General features: G+C 38.3%; 2 protein-coding genes across 2 annotated transcripts; both read left to right on the forward strand.

Moving 5' to 3' along the window:
- Positions 1-3,900: 3,900 nt before the first annotated feature.
- On the forward strand, positions 3,901-6,314 carry LOC149011125 (protein FAR1-RELATED SEQUENCE 5-like). Its single transcript, XM_089162566.1, has 2 exons — positions 3,901-5,887; positions 6,307-6,314. Exons 1-2 carry the CDS (start codon positions 3,901-3,903, stop codon positions 6,312-6,314), a joined length of 1,995 nt encoding a protein of 664 aa, XP_089018692.1.
- Positions 6,315-16,051: 9,737 nt separating this feature from the next.
- LOC149011126 (uncharacterized) lies at positions 16,052-16,792 on the forward strand. The gene has a single exon (XM_089162567.1). It carries the CDS (start codon positions 16,052-16,054, stop codon positions 16,790-16,792), a length of 741 nt encoding a protein of 246 aa, XP_089018693.1.
- Positions 16,793-22,160: the final 5,368 nt, after the last annotated feature.

Genomic DNA, 22,160 nt, shown 5'->3' on the forward strand with positions numbered 1-22,160 from the left:
TATTTTTCTTTTTCAGTGTCAAGGTTTTTGTTTATGGAGGCATGAAAACTCTGAATTTTAAGTGCAAAAATCAGTTTGCTCTTGATTTTTAACATAGACTAACCCCCCCTCCTCCCCTATATTTTTTCTCCCGTACATGACTTATTGGACCGAATTATTGAAAATGCAGTACTTGTCAAAGAAAAAAAATATGGGCTGATTAATTATCGTTCGTATCCGTACCTATATTTACTAACTATGGGTTAGAGTCACGGTCAACGTCAAGCCAAGATCAAGGATTACTATCTAACCTAGCTCAACCCGACCGTGTAGGGTTAGGTTAAGGCTTCAGGGTTTGTTGGCCTATAATAGGGTTGGGTTAGGCCAAGCTTTTTAAACCCTAACCATAACCTTACAAATACTCTAGTCTTTTGCTTTGCCTACCCATAACTTAACCCTACAAGAGTGCATTGCACTAAGTTGGGGTAAGCCAAGTTAGACACTCAATCCTACCCCTAACCTAATTTACCCTAACCTAATAATAAATAAATAAATAAATAATATATATATATATATATATATAAAAAAATATATATAAAAAAAAAAAAAAAAAAAAAAAAAAAAAAAAAAAAAAAAAAAAAAAAAAAAAAAAAAAAAAAAAAAAAAAAATATATATATATATATATATATATATATATATATAAAAAAAAAAACCCTACAAGGTGGTAGGGTCAAGATCGGCAAACATGACTCACTCTATCTTGACTAGATAGGGCTCACCCCCTGGCGAAGTCCAAAACCCATCCTCTAGGCTAAGGGTGTCAATTCAATAAGGAATTGGTATTTGGTACAATAATGGTACTATACCAGATGAATTTACCTCATACTATCATTATACCAAACCCAAAATAGTACAAATAAATCATACTATTATTGTACCATATCAATTTGATACAACATGGTTTTGTTATGTTTATAATTGGCTGAATATTGGTATGTGTCTATTATTGAGAAACTAATGTATATAAATATGTGCATAGGAGATAGACTTTCTCCATAAGGAAAATAACATACCTAGAATAGAATATTATAATAAATGAGAGAACTACTTAGAATAGAAAATTACAATAAAAGAAATACCTAGAATAGAATATTATAATAAATGAGAGAACTACTTTGAATAGAAAATTACAATAAAAGAAATACCTATAATAGAATATTACAGTAAGATCTACTTAGATTACAAAATTATAATAAGAGACATACTTAGATTATAAAATTACAATAAGCAATCCACCAAAACTGCAAGATATGCACAATAATATTGTAATACTCCCCCTCAAGAGGGAGTGTGAAGATCATGAATGCTCAGCTTAAACTAAGGATGATAGATCGATATACACCAAGAGACGTTGCATATAAATGGGGAAGTTGCTCAAATGAAACAATCTTGATTAGACCGAAAATAGCATTTAGGATTTTGAGTTTAGGGTTTAAAATTTAGGATTAGGCTTTGGTAGAGATTTGCATCAAGATTAAGTGTTCATGGTTTAGGTTTGACATTCTATGAAACAAAAATGTTTAGGTTTAGCATTTGGAGATAGCTTTTGGACACTTCCCCTCAAGGTTTAGGTTTAGCATTTAAAGTTTTAGATTAGGATTCGGACTTAGGAAAGGGATTTTTGTTCGCGGCAGAGCGGACATCGTCCGCTCACTGCCGCGAACACGACATGTGGCACTAATTAATCTAACCGTTAAAATCTCAAATGCAGGTAGAAATTGTAAATTTAAAGTTGTTTTACATGAGAGGTTTTAGAGTTTTTTAATTTACAATAAAACCCCTCCAAATCTAATCTACTATTCTCGATCAATTTAGAACCCTATTTTCGTTCAATCAAGAAAACGCTGATAAGCCTTCCTTCTCCGGCGACAGCGACGGCGACGGCATCGAGGGTAGCTGCTTTTCATAAACCAAACGACACAGCACCTACGCTAAGGTAAAAGCCCACTCTCGATTAGATTTATTAGGGAACCCTATTTCGTTGAATCAAGGGAATGCTGTGATAAACCTTCCTTCTCAGGCGACGGCGACGGCTACGGCAACGAGGGTATCTGCTTTTCCTAAACCAAACGACAGTGTTTGCAGCACCGCCTCTAAGGTAAAAGCCCACTTATAAAACAGTCTTGCTTAGTTTCCACTGGCACTGTGATATTTTGCAAATGGGTTTCTTCATAAACTCGATAGATGCTTTCAGTTTGCGATGTCGATATTGACCCTTTTATTTATCAAACTTGGGGAGCTCTTCAAGGGGGTGGCGATGCTGTGAATGGGTTTTAAGGTTCAGTTTAGCGGTATTCAAAGTTTCCAAAACAAGTTGGGATGAGCAAGGAGTAAGATCATGTTGATTTTGATGAATATGGCACTTCGCTAGGTGGTCGAAGACTTCGCCTTGTGTGCTTTTGTGAGCTGTTGACCTAAAGCAAATTCATCCCCTAGTTTTATACGCCCTGAGATCCAAACCTAAATGAATTGTTTTTCTATTAATGCTATGGTCACGTAGGCACCTGTCCACTGCCTTGCTAATCTATTGTTTTGCTTACATCCTCAAAACGCATCATGATTTCAACTCAAATTAGTCTGATTGTAAACCTGTATTGCTATTGCATGGCTATGTGCGCATCATTAGGGCCTTTGGACTTGTTTTGGCCATCCTAGCTCCAAATATTTTCCCTTTGCCATTGGCTTCACAAGTCCAGTATTGAATATCCTGTACTGTTTGTGAAGCTGAATATCACATGATGTTGCTAACTAACTAACTTGGTATGGCTATTTGGTATGAGGGTAACCACCTCAACTGCTCTGCTTAACTTGAGATCTGTATAAAAATCAGTGAACTTGCTTATGGAAGCTAGAGACTAACCTCTGATTTGTTTCAAATCTTTTACACTAGGTTTTCTTTGGTACTTGGCATCAAGTGTTTCTAGTGCAACCATTATTAAACTCAGGCTTTAGGTTGGAAAAGTAAACAAAGATAATGTTTTCTACAAAGAGGGTCTCTAGGGATGCATTTACTTTATGATGTGATTTTGTACTATTCATGTGGTGGGTCTGCCTTAGCCACACATAAATGAATCATGCACTTGAGTTTCTTTATTTTTTTTATGGCCGTTAAAGTTGAAATGCACGAGGGCAAAAAGGTTGAGTAGGAGTTAAAGGCCACAAATTTTTTACTATTAATTATTGTCAAAGTATGCCACTAATTATTATTTTCGAAGGCACATGATTATCATCGGTTGACCAAAATCCCACATCTTAAATGGTGACTCTTAAGGAAGAAGGAAAAAGGAAAAAAAACTTACGAAGCATAGTTGGGTTGATGTTCTTATCATTTCCGTTAAAGTTAAGTTCACTATATAGACTTTCATGAACTGTTTCATTGAGTTCTTAACTGAAGATTTTTAATAATGGTTTGGCATTAACTTGTTTCAATGAATTTGAGAATTTACTTGATTTCATTTCTTCTTAATATGCTAGAATCTAAAAACAAACACATGATACTAATTCTCTATGAGTTGTGAGCTTTTTCTTTTATTTATTATTATTATTTTTAATTGTGAACTTGTTTGACTAACATAGGATTATCATTGATATGTGATCTTACCCATATAGGAAGAAGATAATAAAACTATATAAAACATTGATGATGGATATGACGTAGAGCCTTTTTTTATTTTTTTGGTGAATTAACATGGATTTTGGTAGGTTTTGTTTTGGTTTTCAGATATATGTTGTGATGTTTTTTTTTTTTTAGCCATTATAATTGTGGTCTTGTTCATTGCAGAATGGATATAGTTGATGAAAGTAAGCCTAAGATTGGCATGTAATTTGATTCTGAAGAGGATGCATATCATTTCTACAATATGTATGGTTGCACATTGGGGTTTAGCATTCGGAGACAATATGCACACAAGAGCAGACGAGATAGTTTGAAGATAACATCTAGGAGGTTTAGTTGTTCTAAAAGTGGTTGCAGGGGAGAAGATAAGCGTGACAGACCCACAATTAAAAACCCTATAGCAGAGACAAAAACCAAATGTGAGGCTCGCATGGGAATCAAGCTTTTGGGAAATAGTAAATATGAATGTTATGATTTTGTTGAAGCTCATAATCACGAGTTGCACACCCCAAACACCGCTCACTTTATGCGGTCACAACGGAAAATCTCAGATGTGCAGGCCCTTGAAATTGAGTTGGCGGATGAATCTGGAATTAAAACCAAGAATATGATTCAATATATGGGTGCACAAGTCGGTGGAAGTCATAACCTTGGGTACACAATTGTAGATCATTATAATTATTTGAACGTCAAACGACGTAAGTGGCAATTACGTTATGGTGAAGTAGGGTGTATGCTTCGATATTTTCAAAATCAAGTCAAGGGTAATGAAGGATTTACCTATGAGGTGCAATTGGACATGGATGAACTAATTACAAATATATTTTGGGCTGATGCAAAGATGGTAATCGATTATGCAATCTTTGGTGATGTTGTTACATTTGACACAACATTTTGTACAAACAAGGAAAACAGACATTTTGGTGTTTTCACTGGGTTTAATCATCATAAAGGAACAATTATATTTGGAACAGCACTTTTGTATGATGAGACGGCAGAATCGTTTAAATGGTTATTCAATACTTTCTTGGAGACTCACAAAAATAAAGAACTCAAAACAATTTTTACAGATCAAGATGCCGCCATGTCGAAGGCAATCTCTGAGGTTTTTACTGGATCACATCATGGTTTGTGTACTTGGCATCTAATGCAAAATGCAATGAAGCATTTAGGGAACTCAATGGTACCACATGTGCAACAGTGTATGTATGAGTATGAGGATGAAGTAGATTTTGAGATTGCATGGGCAAACTTCTTTGGCACTAAGTATGTGGTTGGAGATGGTTCATGGTTGGATAGTGCTTATAAATTGAAGCACAAGTGGGTGAGATGTTACATGAAGTATACGTTCACAGGAGGAATGCGAAGTACACAGATGAGTGAAAGCTTAAATGCTGACATGAAAGATTATACTAAGTGTACCATGGACATTGAAAGTTTCTTGAATCGCTTTGCAATGGTTGTTCAATCAAAGCGTGAAAATGAATTGAAAGCTGAATTTGATGCAAGAAACAAGAGTCCAAGGAACAACCATATACACTCACCTATTGTGTGTCAGACAGCACTAGTGTACACTCCCAACATCTTTAATCTCTTTCAATCTGAGTTTGATTGGATGCATATGTGTCAAAGAAAGCATCGGGATGAAAATATAGAATGCCATGAATATGTGGTTGGTCTACACTCACCTATTGTGTGTCGACCAGCACTAGTGTACACTCCCAACATCTTTAATCTCTTTCAATCTGAGTTTGATTGGATGCATATGTGTCAAAGAAAGCATCGGGATGAAAATATAGAATGCCATGAATATGTGGTTGGTCTATGGAAGTCAGATAAGGAGTATCATGTTAAATGCAATCCAAATAATTTTGTTATTGAATGTAGCTGTAAGAAGTTTGAGTCATTTGGCATTCTATGTTGTCATGCTTTGAAGGTGTTTGAAATTCTTGATATCAAGAATATTCCTGATGCATACATCTTAAATCGATGGACACGTGCAGCTAGAAGTCTATCAATAGAATATGACAAGGGTAAGCAAGTTGAAGAAGATATAAACATGGATGAGCCAAAACGATATAGTTTCCTTTGTCGTGCATTGGTGAATATTGCATCACAAGCATCTAGATCTATAGAGGGGTTTGAATATGTGAAGAATGTTTTTTCTGATACGTGTAAGCATTTAAACACTCTTGTGATGCCTACCACTAATCCTCCTGAAGTCGAGCCAAGTAATTATTTTAATGTGAATATTGGTAAAGGCTTGAAACAAAAAAAAAAAAGGAAGAAACTAGAGAGCTCCAATAGCACAATCACTAGAAGAACTAAAAGTGCTTTGGAAAAGAGGAAAAAACAATCAAGGTACAAAAAGAACATACTCCCTCATTGTGATCAATCAACCAAATGATGTTCTTATGGTAATTTCTAACATTCAAACAATTCATGCTAATGTTATGATTTTATTTTTCTTTCTTCTTATTAATTAACATCTTGTCATCTTATAGGCACAAGGAACTCCTAATTCTCTACAACCTACTATACACTTATCCCAAACTTCTTTGGCTCAGGTATTGGTAATATATTATCTTTAGTTAATATAATTATATTAAATGATATATTGATTTTTCATTCTAAATTCTCAACTTTGTAGGTGGATAGTCTTTCCTCTCACTTTTTGATCATGGGAGCCAAATTTCTTTAGCTCAGGTATTGGTAATATAGTATCTTTAGTTAATATAATTATATTAAGTGATATCATTAATTTTTCATTCTAAAATCTCAACTTCGGAGGTGGATAGTCTTTCTTCCCAACTTATTGATCATGGGAGTAGCGGATACTCTTTCTCCATTGCAGGTAAAGTATCCATGTATTTTATATTCCTAACTTGTTTATTATTATATTAATATTTTATGAATTTGATTGTGCGATAATCACGAGTGATGCTTTTTTGTTGCTTGTGGAACAAAAAGTTATTTAATATAAATTTAATTCAGTTTTGACTACGTTGTCTATTGTATTCCTTTTTTTTTTTTTTTTTTGTTCTTTTGTGAAATGGAATATGGAGTTGTTTATCATACGTTACTCAATTTGGTAGATGCTTCGTTAAAGACATTTGATATATTATTGTAAAGACTTATGATGAGCAAAAAATTAATTGATCATCACAGGTTGCAAATGTCGTCATTTTAGGGGAAAGTGCAATTTTTAAAATTTTGTTGTTCTCAAGTTTTAGTCCAATCGTATTTATGATACACAAATAAATAATGGGAGAAGCAAGTTGGTTCTAGAATTGGATTCAAATCAATGCTTTAAGCAAGCCAAGATTTTCCTTAAAACATATAGAATATAAAGTGTCAATTGGTTTTAGTTCCAGGTTCAATTTTAAATAGTGATAATAGAATTCAAATCTAATATATGATCATCAAAGGAAACTTCAAATTGATGAAAAAGTTGCAATAAAAACAGGCGGTTTGGTGCTATGTGATTATAATTTCAAATTGGTTGAGATAAATTTTATATTGGCATTAAAGTTCAAAAAATGGTGTGATGTCGGGTTGGTTCTATTTTTTCCTAATTGAAATGGTAGACATTTATTTTCCCAAATTTGATGTCCATGAAACGATATTTACAAGGGTTTAAAAGAGCTAACTAAACTTTAAATTTTCTCAATGTTTTCAATTAATGAAAAAAACAAAAAGATTCTTAGGATTAGGATTTGAAGAATCCTTAGAGCAAAGAGAGTGGATTAATTAATGATGCACAATTTGTTTTGACAATGGAGATATAATTTTTTCATTTTGAAAAGAAGAGTAAGTGCAAATCAGATCCTTTCAATTGCTTTTGGACTTTTTAGTTCCTTAATTATATTAATAATTATTTATTTACAAATAATAATGCATACAATGAGCAAACATGCGCACTGGAAAAAACTGAGAGTGAACCTGGGTTTCACCTCGAACAAATGGTAGCCGAATGCAGATGCACTCCAAGAATCAATCTAAGTATTTGAAAAGAGAACATTTAGTTAGTTTCTTTCCGCAACATATTACTAAATGCACAAAAATTAATGATGGAGCGCTATATTGATTCTCCCTTACAAAACTAGAGAAATTGGTGGCCTCAAAACTATATTGATTCTGAGTAAAAAATTACAGACATGAAGAAGACTTGATGTTCTTAGCTTTCTAGATTAACATTGATACAGATTTCACACTCAAACTGGCTGATGTGTATTTTATACAAAGCTCATGCAGGGAAAACCCCACCTAATAAAATCATAGGATAGAATGAATGAATCAAGATCATTTGGGGAGCTCTCGAATCAAATCTTAAATTGATCCTTCAATTTTCTCTACTTCTCTTGCTCTTGCTCCATTTGCAGGAAATTAGTTCTCAACAATAAGTGATGTGGAGAGTTTGATTGAGGATTTCTGATACCTGCAGCAAAGTGAGTAGTAAATAACAAATTGAAAACAGGTTTTCAGTTTAGTTTTTGGGTTAGGGGTTAATCACGCCAAATTGAATTGCAAGTACACGAGTGCCATATTTTAGGTGAAGCCATATACACAATATACACCATCAAAAAGATAAACCAATATCTCCATAAATAAATGCGAGAAAATTTCCCATATATTGATAAGTAGAGCTTCATCATGAAATTAATATTAAATTCAATCAACACTCTTTCTGTATTTGAAGTAGAATTTCAGATATCCAGTGGATAACTCAATATGGAAAATAAGCATATTTCCATATCATACTTCCTAAGTTTCCCCTGCAGCCTGTCAGATTTCATTTAACCTTCGCAAATAAATCTATTAAAGGAACCACATTAAAGAAAAGGCATTCAATGTATACATGTTAGTGAGGATGTGATGCCAACGCATGTACTTCTCTCAAAATCTATTGGGAGACGAGCTAATGCAAGATCAATTTCGTTGATGAAGACTTCTTTCAACTGGGGTATTCACAAAGATTTACAATTTCCTTTTTCAAATCTTCATCTCTGAATTGAACCTTCCTTTCCAAGGAAATCAAGTAGTTTCATCGAAGACCATTACCTAGACAAGAAAACATGTGAGATAATTCAGGACGTCCATATAAAAAGGAAAATCAAAAGAAAGCATTAATCCAAGTGGGTACTCTCAGGAGTAATATATCTGCATATAGAGTAGATGCATAAGCATTCAATGACTAATAATACTTTCCATGTTACAGTGAATGCATAAGCATACTACAACTGATACTACTTTTCCATGTCCGTCATATAGCAGACAAGAAATCATACCCTACAGTCATGCATCTTTTGGGAGCCATGTCTAATTAAGATTACGTGGCTCAAAGCTAAAAACTCTAGCATGGCAGCTGATTCCTTCATTCCATGTTAAGATGGATTGACATAACCTACCAAAATAAGAACTTTCTGCAGTTTGGGTAATAGATATAATTATCTCAACATGGATAACAGAGTCAAGTCACCAAAATTTCCCAAACAAGACTTGATCCAGTCCTCATATAATACAAACAGTCCTTTCTTAACATACATATCAGACATTTAGACCATATTCCCTAACCAGGCAGGACAGAACAGGTTATGTGGATGACCCAAATTCCAGCAACGCCTCAGTAAGCAAATGTAAAACTGGATCACAAAGATCCCAACCCCAGTAAGGATCTCCTAGAACAAAGTTTAATGATGATTTTGTCTTCAAAAACTGGGCAGCAAATGATGGACTTGTGGTTTGATTGCAGAACTTCTACATAATGGGTAGTGGGGAAAAGGGGGGGAAAATAGAAGATAGGAGGGGTAAGTTATATCAGCTGTGGGTCTCTCACCTACACCTATCTCAGCTGTCAAAGGTAAATCTTTGCCAGACCAAACACTTGCAAGCAAGCAGTAAAAACTCCTTAAGTGTGAAATATAGTACAACTGAAGTAGTAAAGCTGGATAACAAAAAACTGCTCCACTCAGGATCTCCTTGAACAAAGTTCAACAATCATTTTGTATTCAAAAACTGGGGAACAATTGATTGACTTGTAGATTAGATGATCAATTGCAGTGAAAAAAAATACATGGCTAGTCCATCCATAATTTTTTAATTGGGGGTGATAGGGTTCATAGGATCCAGATTCTATTGTAATTTTGCCATTAAGTATTAGTCTCAGAAACATACATCGAAGAACTTATAACTGATAAAAAGAAAAATTAAGAAACATACATCAATGAACTTATAACTGATAAAAAGAAAAATTAAGACTTTTCAATTAATCCATTAAATAGTGCTGCTCTGCACAGGAAAAGAAGATACCATCCAATATGTAAACAAATCACCATAATTAAAACACCTATACCCATGATAAGACCAAAGATTCCTATTCAAGATTAGCCAATAAAGATTGAAAAAAATTTAATCAGATTTTAACTTTCCTACACTTTTAAACACATACATAATTTTAACACTTTGAATGATTTTGGTTTCTTTGAGGTAGTATTAGCTGAGCACTTAAAAACACAGATTTTAGGTGTATTAAAAAGACTCAAACTACAGCCTCTCACCACATTTGCAGTACAACCCATTCAAGCATCTTTCACATTTTTTTCTTGGAGTTCTCAAAGCTGGTAAATGGACAGGTAATATAACAACAGAAAAAGAAGGATGGTGGGGAAACGTAAGTTACAGCAAGTTCTAACATTATATCCAAAGCAAATTAGGCATATACCCGGTGGTGCACCAGGATTCTGCCACTGCAGGGTCTACGTGCTCAACCTTACCCCCTGTTTTCATTAAGAGGTTCTTTCGAAAATCAAACCCATCACCAAAGCCAATCAGGCAATAAGACTATAACAGAAGAGAGTTTTAGCTTTAGTCATGTGCAACTGATTCTGCATAATTCCCATTTGTAAGGGAACTAGATTAGCAGACCAGCTACAAGTTTTCTGAACAAACACCACAGGAAATGCATTCCTTGCAATGCCCAACATTGTATAGTAGGGACAATAGATAGATGAAAGATCAATACCTGATGCATCACACATTCTTGTTCATGATTATCTCCAAGGGCCTGCCGCAGTTCAGCTACCTCTTGCTCCAACTGCTCAACCTGTAAAGCAGAAAAGATATCCTCTGGTCTTTCAAGCAATAAAAGGTTGTTTCACAGTTTCACAGGGCAATTAAGACAGCTAGTAAAACTTATCCGAAGACATCCCTTTCATTATAAAGCAAATCAAATCAAAGTTGTAGCAACAGGAAAAAGAATAAAAAGAGAAAGAAGCAAACCATTCAGTTTTAGCAATTGAAAAATAGGTTTATCCAGTATAATATGGGTCCATATGTTTCAAGTTCTATTCGGAATACCAGATACAGATATCACCAAAACGATAAACCCAAATCAGAGGTTAGTCTCTAGCTTCCATAAGCAAGTTCACTGATTTTTATACAGATCTTAAGTTAAGCAGAGCAGTTGAGGTGGTTACCCTCATACCAAATAGCCATACCAAGTTAGTTAGTTAGCAACATCATGTGATATTCAGCTTCACAAACAGTACAGGATATTCAATGCTGGACTTGTGAAGCCAATGGCAAAGGGAAAATATTTGGAGCTAGGATGGCCAAAACAAGTCCAAAGGCCCTAATGATGCGCACATAGCCATGCAATAGCAATACAGGTTTACAATCAGACTAATTTGAGTTGAAATCATGATGCATTTTGAGGATTTAAGCAAAACAATAGATTAGCAAGGCAGTGGACAGGTGCCTACGTGACCATAGCATTAATAGAAAAACAATTCATTTAGGTTTGGATCTCAGGGCGTATAAAACTAGGGGATGAATTTGCTTTAGGTCAACAGCTCACAAAAGCACACAAGGCGAAGTCTTCGACCACCTAGCGAAGTGCCATATTCATCAAAATCAACATGACCTTACTCCTTGCTCATCCCAACTCATTTTGGAAACTTTGAATACCGCTAAACTGAACCTTAAAACCCATTCACAGCATCGCCACCCCCTTGAAGAGCTCCCCAAGTTTGATAAATAAAAGGGTCAATATCGACATCGCAAACTGAAAGCATCTATCGAGTTTATGAAGAAACCCATTTGCAAAATATCACAGAGCCAGTGGAAACTAAGCAAGACTGTTTTATAAGTGGGCTTTTACCTTAGAGGCGGTGCTGCAAACACTGTCGTTTGGTTTAGGAAAAGCAGATACCCTCGTTGCCGTAGCCGTCGCCGTCGCCTTCGCCTGAGAAGGAAGGTTTATCACAAGATTCCCTTGATTCAACGAAATAGGGTTCCCTAATAAATCTAATCGAGAGTGGGCTTTTACCTTAGCGTAGGTGCTGTGTCGTTTGGTTTATGAAAAGCAGCTACCCTCGATGCCGTCGCCGTCGCCGGAGAAGGAAGGCTTATCAGCGTTTTCTTGATTGAACGAAAATAGGGTTCTAAATTGATCGAGAATAGTAGATTAGATTTGGAGGGGTTTTATTGTAAATTAAAAAACTCTAAAACCTCTCATGTGAAACAACTTTAAATTTACAATTTCTACCCGCATTTGAGATTTTAACGGTTAGATTAATTAGTGCCATGTGTCGTGTTCGCGGACGATGTCCGCTCTGCGGCGAACAAAAATCCAAAGTTTAGTACTAGGATTCAGACTTGGGAAAGTTTAGGATTAGGATTCCAACTTGGGAAAGTTTAGGTTTAGCATTCGAAATTGGGGAAGTTTAAGATTAGGATTTGGAATTATGAACAAAATAAGGACAAGATGGATTAGCAATTGTGATGGGATTTTTATTTGTGGCAGCAGCCGCTTGCTGCTGCCGACGGTCATGATAACGCCACGTCGTCGATATTGGATCGAACGGTTGAGAATAAAGTAATGAAGGTTTACAGTAAAAATTAATTTTTATTTTTCCATTTTGAAGACTTAAATTTTATTAATTCACAAACGAAGTCCTTCATCGTGAGGAAACGCCAGCATCGGCGTCGACGGGGTCGACTCTATCCTCACCGACTTTCGACCTCACTCGTGAGTATACTTCCGCACTCCAGACACGTACAAAGAGATTTGGTCAAAAATTCATCAAATCCACCTCCATGGCGGCGATTTGAGTACTCCAGATTTGTTGTCACAGTTTCTCCAACCAAACCGATCGTCTGTTCAACCATTCTTGTTCTTCAAGCTACGTCTACGGAGAAGACGGAAAACAACAACGGTACAGATAGCTGTTGCCGAAGGAGATGAGAAGCCTGACCCTAACAGACTAACAAACCCTAACAGATAGCTGTTGCCAAGGAAAGAGATGATAAGCCTGACCCTAACAGACTAACAAACCCTAACGAGCGAAATGGCTCGCAGATAACCCTGATTTCCCCAATTTCATTGCTCCCTGTAAACCTAGGGTTCTGCTCGTTACAGGTTCCTCGCCGAAATCATGCGAATGAGAATCCAGTCGGCGATCGTTACTTGTTGAAATCGATTAAGAACAAGATCGATTACTACCGTCTCCACGCAATTGATTCCGAGATGTTTTACATCATGGCACTTCTTGATGTCGAGGTTTTGGGCGAAGCTAAGAACTAGAAAAAAGGGAATTCTCAGTGGGAACTAGATAATTTCTTTCTCTGAGATTGAATCCTTTAATGGGTCATCTGGGTTTCATTACAGTCGTAATTCTGAACTTATGGTAGACCCTGAGAATAGGGAGTTCTTTGTTCATCATGCCAGGAACATACACAACATCACTATCTATAACAGACAAGATGTGTATGCAAAATTCTCCCTCACTTACAGTCCAGAAGAAACCCTGTCGACTAGAATCATAAATGGAGGTGGGAAGAACCCTGAATTCAACGAAAATTTGAGGATGAAAGTAACCCAACTGCGACACGGTAAATGAGGGACCTTCTTTTTAAATTAATAAAATTTAAGTCTTTAAAATGAAAAAACAAAAATCAATTTTTACATATAAACCTTCATGGCCTTAATCTCAACAGTTCGATCCGATATCGACGACGTGGCGTTATCATGACCCCCAAATAAAAATCCATTGTGATGAAAGTTTGGTTGTCATGATGAAGAAGACTCATGGCTAAAGATAGATCAAATGTTATGTTGTTACCATATTAAGTTTAGAATTGCCTGAATATTGGTATGTGTCTATTATTGAAAAATTGGTGTATATAAATATATGAATGGGAGATAGACTTTCTTCATAAGGAAAATAACTTACCTAGAATAGAAGATTACAATAAATAAATGTTTTAACTAGAATAGAAGAAGAAGAAAAAAACCTATAGTAGAATATTACAATAAGATGTACCTAGTTTAGAAGATTACAATAATGTATACTTAAATTAGACTATTATAATAAGAGAGAGATTAGAAAATTATAATAAGCAAACTACCAAAACGGCAAGTGATATGGAAGTTTCCTACCCGACCGGGTTAGACCCGGCCGGGGCTCCACATATCCTCAGTCGGGATAATAACCGACTGGCGTGATCGAGGCGCGATGTATGCCTAACTAATATAGTAACCATTCTCGATGAGGAAGGTCAACTCCGTCACTGATCAAGCGGGACCAACGACATGAAAGCATGATCTCAGGAGAAACAACAGCCTCCGTCGGGTAGACTTACCAAATACATAAAATGTAACATTTACAGTATAAGAAGAAGGACATACCACTCCGGTAAGCATCCAATACATTCTGACATAGTCTTGTGTAATCCTTGCACGAGACCTTAATCCGTTCACTATCTAACTTAGCCATTGGAGGCGGTTGCCCGGTACTCTAGCCGGCCCGCGTCTAACCCTTTTTGCAGGACTCATCGTCTTCAGCTTGAAGGGGGCTCAGTCGGGAGCAGCATCAATATAATTGTTACACATCAGTTTGGCGCCGTCTGTGGGAACGACAGTTTCCAAGTCATGGTGAGACGAGCAAACAATGGACGCACTCGGCAGGAAACTGCCGGGGATGACCATCACCAGGATGATCAAACACATCAAGAAGAAGGGGTCGAACACTCGATCCGAGTGGAATAGGATCCTCCCAAGGACAACCTAATTCTAGAAAACCCGCACGGGGAAGGTATGTCTAAGGGTCCTCAGGGACATGCTACTACAGAAGATGTCGACGAACTTCGAAAGGGCTTGAAATGCAAGGAGTGCTGAGGGACTTGGTTCATAAAATTTGAGTGGAACAAGGCCCATGGCGAAACACTCAAGCAAGAAGGTTACTAAGGGCTTTCCAGACAACCAGAGGATCCCGACCAAAAAGGGGTATCCCGAAAGGGAGGCAGGCTGAAGGCGAAAGATCAATTCACAATGGACCTGACCATCGCCAAAAAACCCCGAACAGGACCAGGATCAGTGCCTTGGATCGTATTTCAGTACCATCTAAAACTGGATCTTTGCCTCAAAGGAGTAATCGGGAGGATTTTGAACATCAAGGCGAAAGTCACCCACAACCAACCCGATCAAGAATGTCAGTTGCACGAACGCACTCTCGAAGGGAGGATACAACTGAATCTAATGGAAATGGAGCAAGACAAAATCGTCTTCGAAAGAGGATGGCAGAGGTTGAGTGCAAGTTGGAGGATCGGGATCATGACGAAGATCTAGATATGGTTGATCGGGAACCCTTCTCAAATGAAATCATGAACATGCCACTTCCTTAGAATTTCATCATGCCAACCTTCACACCTTTTGAAGGGAAAACCAACCCGAAGGAGCACATAATCTATTTCAAATTAGTAATGACTGTCCTCAGGCGGGAGGATGAGTTGCTTTGTAGAACATTCCCGGCTTCACTTAAAGGACCAGCCATCAAGTGGTTCAGCAGCTTGCAGCCGGGATCCATCAATAATTTTAGAGAACTTGCTCGTAAGTTCATAGCCCGATTCAGAAGTGCGATCGGGAGTAAGAAGACATTTTACAGTTTATTTGCCATAAGGCAAGGACGAAATGAATCCATTTGGGATTTCCTGAAGCGCTTCGATGAAGTGGCCATCGAGATCTAAGATCTAGACAATCAAGTCGCCTACAATGCACTCTGGAGCGGCATCACACACCAAAGAATCTTGGAAGTCCTCTTGATGGACAAACCCAAGACGTATGGGACGTTGTTACGCAAGTGCTAGAAGCAGGCTAACGTATATGAAGTGATTAATGCTCGGGTGAAAGCTGATCGAGATAGAAGACCCGATCGGGACACAGAGAAGAATTCCCGAATGACAGAAATCAAGGATCAAAGAATCGATGGAAACGTGATCAAAGGCAGGAAAGTTATACTCCCCTTAATGCTAAGCCATCAAAGATCTTGATGAACATTAGGGACAAGAAATCTTTGAAGTAGCTTGGAAACCTGCACTCTCTTCCAAAGGATCGGGATATGACAAAATATTGTCGCTTCCATAAAGATTATGGACATCACACAAATAGTTGTCGAATCTTGAAATCAGAGATTGAGAAGTTGATCCAGGAAGGCAAACTTGGCCAATATGTGCGGAGACCCGGGAAGCCTCGTGAAAGATCACCCGAACCAAAGAAGAGAGCCCGATTGCCCAGCCCGACAGACGTAGCTGAAAATGCTGATAAAGGAAAAGAAAAAGAAGACCGAGAAGGGTCACCAATTTATGTTATAATGGGTGGCCCGACTACGGAATCAATCAGGAAAACAAAGCAAAAAGCGAGGTTCGTGGGGGCTGTGCATCTACCAAAAAAGAGGCCAAATCCAGTGTGCCCAGAGCCCATAACATTCATAGATGAGGACCTAAGCGGAGTCATAGCACCGCACGATGATGCAATCATCATCAAAGTCAAAATTGCAAATCGGGAGGTTCATCGGGTCCTGGTTGATACAGGATCATCAGTTGATCTAATATCTTATGAGGCTTTTAAAAGACTCAAGATAGTTGACGATCTACTAACCCCTTCATCAACTCCTCTTTATGGTTTTGTAGGATCTTCGACGATAGCGGAAGGAACGATCCATTTGGATCTAAAGATCGGGAAGTCACCCCGAGACATGCTGGTTCGGGTCAACTTCATGGTCGTTAAAGATTTATTAGCATACAATGTGATCTTGGGAAGACCAACGCTCAATGCACTTGAGGCAGTTGTGTCTCCCTGACACATGAAATTAAAGTTCCCGACCGATGCAGGGGATTGGTGAATGCAGTTCCGATCAATCTACCTCTCGGGAATGCTATGTTAATTACTTGAAGGAAAAGCGGAGGTCAGAAAGTTCGGGAAGCGCATTGACCATTGAAGTTCGTGAAGATCGGGACGAAGAGAATATGTAAAGAGCGGAGCCAGTAAAGAAATTGGAGAGAATTCAACTCAACCAGTCACTACCCGATCGGGGGACATTCATTGGATCAGAGCAACCAGATGAATTCAAGCAGAATTGAAAAAGTTCTTGTGTGACAATGCTGATATCTTTGCATGGTCTGCAAGTGACATGCCCAGGATAGACAGGCGGTTAGCAGAACATTAGCTCTGGATCCAGAAAGATGCCACCCGGGTCATTCAAAGGAGAAGAAATTTAGCAATAAAAAAACATAAGGCCATCAGAATAGAAGTTGAAAAACTTGAGAAATCAAGCTTCATTGAACCAATCAAATGCCCGACTTGGTTGGCCAATGTGGTAATGGTCAAAAAGGTGAACGGGAAGTGGAGAATGTGTACTGATTACACATATCTGAACAAAGCTTGCCCGAAGGACTGTTATCCTCTCTCGAGGATTGATCTTTTAATTGACGCAACAGCTGGACATGAAGTTCTTAGCTTTATGGATGCTTACTCGGGGTATAATCAAATCTTGTTGAGTCGGGAGGATGAAAAGCATGCATCCTGCATGACCGATCGGGAATGTTACTACTACCGAGTAATGCCATTTGGGTTGAAGAACATGGGGGCTACTTATCAAAGGGTTGTCAACAAAATTTTCCAAAACCAGATCGGGAGAAATATGGAGGTGTATGTTGATAACATGCTTGTGAAGAGTCTTGTTCAGGCCAAACACTTGGTAGACCTTGAAGAAACTTTTGACGTTTTGAGAACTTATCAAATGCGTCTGAATCCGGAGAAGTGTCCTTTTGGAGTTTCCTCCGGGAAGTTCCTCGGTTTCATGGTTTCTCAAAGGGGAATTGAAGCTAATCCGGAGAAGATCCAAGCACTATTCAAAATGCAACAGCCCGTTACTGTAAAAGAAATCCAATGCTTGACAGGAAGGGTGGCGGCGCTAAATCGGTTCATATCCCGAGCAGGGGAGAAATGCAACTCTTTTTTCAAAGCATTGAAGGGTACACCAAGCTCGGGAGGAATCACTTGGACAAAAGAATGCCAACAGGCATTTGAACAATTGAAAACATCACTCGGGACAACACCTGTCTTAGCCCGACCAGTAACCGGGGAGTCTCTAACTGTTTATCTTGCCATTTCACCAACTGCAGTAAGTGCTGTATTGGTAAAGGGAGAGACAATCCAGAACCTGGTGTACTATGTGAGTCATGTACTCATTGATGCTAAGACAAGGTACCCGGACGTTGATAAACAAGCTCTAGCACTTTTGGTGGCTTCACAGAAGCTAAGGCCTTATTTTCAGGCACACCCAATAATAGTCCTGACCAACTTCTCACTTAAGAAAATTCTCCAAAGACCTGATGTAGCAGGAAGGATGGTCGGGTGGGCAGTGGAGCTTAGCAAATACCAGATCAAGTTCAAACCAAGAACAGCCATAAAAGCTCAAGTTTTGGCTGATTTTATTGTGGAAAGCAGCCTTCCAAAAAATGGAAATCAAGGAGTAATTGCTGAGACATCGGACTTATGGATTTTACATGTTGATGGCTGGAGTAGCGTTTTTGGCTCAGGAGCAGGGTTAACACTCAAAAGTCCCGAGAATTTCACAGTCATCTACGCATTAAGTTTCAACTTCCCGGCCTCAAATAATGAAGCCGAATACGAGGTTGTTATAGCAGGCTTGAGAGTTGCCCGAGCACTCAGAGTACAAGAGTTAGAAGTGAGAAGTGACTCCCAACTCATAGTGAATCAAATAAGGGGGGAGTATATTGCGAAAGATGAAAGAATGGCCAAATACTTGGCCAAGGTAGAGCAACTTCAAACACTCTTTGACCGAGTATCATTCCATCAAATACCCAAAAAAGAGAATGAACAGGGCAGATGAACTATCTCAGCTATCTTTGGCCAACTACAAGAACTTGGACTCGACAGTTTATATTGAAGAATTAGATTTCCCGAGTACACAAGAAACATAAGTTTTTGAAATCACCAGCAATCCCAACTGGACCACACCTTTGGTAGCTTACCTAAAGGAAAACAGTCTCCTGATTGATTCAAAGGAAGCAAAGAAAATAAAGAATCAAGCTGCCCGATTCACCATCATAGATGAACAGCTATACAGAAGATCCTTCACCGAACCCCTATTAAGGTGTGTTGGCCCTTCCCGAGCCAGCTATGCTTTAGCAGAAATCCATGAAGGAATTTGCGGCGCACACATGGGTGGAAAAGCTTTGGCACAAAAAGTATTACGTTCACGTATATATTGGCCAACTGTACAAAAAGATGCTATTGAATATGTTCACAAATGTGAACAATGTCAAAAGCATGCCAATGTTCCAAAAGTACCTACAGTGCCCATGATGCCCATCTCCAGCCCAACCCCTTTCGTAATGTGGGGGATGGACTTGATCGGGAAATTACGAAGGCTTCAAGAAACCGAGAGTATCTTGTGGTTACCATAGATTACTTTACAAAATGGGTTGAGGCGGAACCGTTAGCTTCCATTACAGAGAAGCAAATGGAGAATTTTTTTGAGGAAAAGGTTATCTACGGATTTGGGATACCCCGAATCCTTGTGACGAGTAATGGAAAACAGTTTGAAGGAGCAGGATTCAAAGCTTTCTGTAAAAGATATCACATTGAGCATCGATTCACCTCAGTTGCTTACCCCCAAAGCAACGGACAAGTTGAGGTCACCAATAGGACACTATTGGACGGGATAAAAAAGATTGGAAGACAGTCGGGCACTATGGGTCGAGGAACTCCCGAGTGTACTATGGTCATAAAGGACAACTACTCGAACCCCGACTGGAGAAACACCATTTTGCCTTGCATACGGAACCGAAGCTCTGGCTCCCGTGGAAGTACTAGCCGGGTCATTCCGATACAACACCTTCGATGAGAAGCAAAACGATAAAGGCCTAAGGGAAAACTTGGACCTCCTACAGGAAACCCGATAAAAGGCCCAACAAAGAAATCGGTTGTACCAGAAAAGAATGGCTCAACATTATAACTCCCGGGTTAAAAGCCGAAGGTACAGATCAGGAGATCTGGTGCTGAGAAGAACTGGGGCTTCCGACCCAAAGAACCAAGGAAAGCTAACTCCAACATGGGAGGGGCCTTATATCGTTGACAAAGAAACAAAACCGGGAGCATACCGATTGAAAGACTCAGAAACTGGAAAACCGATTGATCGGTCATGGAACTCCACTAATTTGAGAAACTTCTATCAGTAGTTTTATATCTTTTTCAAAACAAATAAATTGATACGGGGCCTTCCTGGTCATCTTTGCACCTTTATAAGGACTTGCACTTTTTAAGGCTAAATTGATTCGGGGCCTCCCCGGTCATATTTGCACCTTTGTTAAGGACTTGCACTTTTTTAAGGCTAAATTGATTCGGGGCCTCCCCGGTCATATTTGTACCTTTGTTAAGGACTTGCACTTTTTTAAGGCTAAATTGATTCAAGGCCTCCTCGGTCATATTTGCACATTTGTTAAGGACTTGCACTTTTTTAAGACTAAAATTAATTCGGGTCCTTCCTGGTCATAATTGCACCTATGTTAAGGACTTGCACTTTTTTAAGACTAAAGTTAATTCGGGTCCTTCCCGGTCATACTTGCACCTTTGATAAGGACTTGCATTTTTTAAGACTAAAATTGATTCGGGTCCTTCCCGGTCATATTTGCACATTTGTTAAGGATTCATACTTCTTTTATCCCGAACAAGTCAAAAAGACGATAGTTGAAAAACACTTATTAAAATTTCATTCAAGATAAGCTCTTAAATAAGAGAAGTTACATGACTAGGGAACAAAGAACTACATATCACATGTTAGTTAATCTCGAGAAAAAGATAAAACACTTGGTTACATGACTCGGGAACAGACTTGGTCGAGATGGACAACGAGACTACATATGATCATAAGCAGATACGTCTCTTACTCTTAACCTAACTTTCTCTACATTACATACAAATGTCCTCGGGACAATCACCGATAGTTTCCTCAATCATGGATAACCATTACTCTCAGAAACTTGACAGATTGTGAGATGATATTGTTTGAGGAGGACCCATTAAGATTAGGAGTCGGGAGGGACAAATACACCCAACAGCTTAACTTCCTTGCTATCCCACATGTTGTAAACAACGATCGGGATAGGGGGCTTATGATATTGAAGTTTCCTACCCGGCCGGGGCTCCACATATCCTCAGTCGGGATAATAACCGACTGGCGTGATCGAGGCGCGATGTACGCCTGACTAATATAGCAACCATTCTCGATGAGGAAGGTAAACTCCGTCACTGATCAAGCGGGACCAACGACATGGAGGCATGATCTCAGGAGAAACAATAGCCTCCGTTGGGTAGACTTACCAAATACATAAAAGGTAACATTTACAGTATAATAAGAAGGACATACCCCTCCGGTAAGCATCCAATACATTCTGAGCATAGTCTTGTGTAATCCTTGCACGAGACCTTAATATGTTCACTATTTGACTTAGCCATCGGAGGCGATTGTCCGGTACTCTAGCCGACCCGCGTCTAACCCTTTTTGTAGGACTCATCGTCTTCGACTTGAAGGGGGTTTAATCGGGAGCAGCATCAATATAACTATTATGCATCAGTTCAAGATATGCACAATAATATTGTAATTTTGATATTAAGCACAACATCAGTGCAATATGGCTCATACCATTTATCAAACAACAGCAATGTCATGTTGATACTATACCATAATTATTCGGTATGGTATAAATGGCCCAATTTCAATTTCACTAAATGGCACATTGTATGAATTGACACCCTTACTCCAGCCAAAATTTTGAGCTCAGATAGTGTTAAGTTTTACATGAACTAGCTTGATCGGCCTTGCAAGGGCAAGGTCAAGGTTGAGAAGCCCACCCAACCCAACCTTATTATAGCCTAGACAATGGGCATAAGGTTTGTGCACTCCATGCAAAGTTGCAGATTTTCTTCTATACTTATATTTAATTCATTTTACTAAGGATTTAAGGGTTTCTCGATTTTGTATCATTGACAAAACAAATAATTTTCTACCAAAAAACAGGAAAAAAAATAAAAAAAAAAAACATATATACTTTCTTAGTTGAACGTAGTTGGACATTTTGGAGGGGTGGAGTAAGGCGCCAGATAAATGATATATTAATTAGTTGCAAAGATGAACACAACAA

The sequence above is a fragment of the Hakea prostrata genome, chromosome 7 (assembly GCF_041222555.1).
Source record: "Hakea prostrata isolate BN-2017 chromosome 7, UWA_Hpros_2, whole genome shotgun sequence".
In the NCBI taxonomy this organism is placed as follows: Eukaryota; Viridiplantae; Streptophyta; class Magnoliopsida; order Proteales; family Proteaceae; genus Hakea; species Hakea prostrata.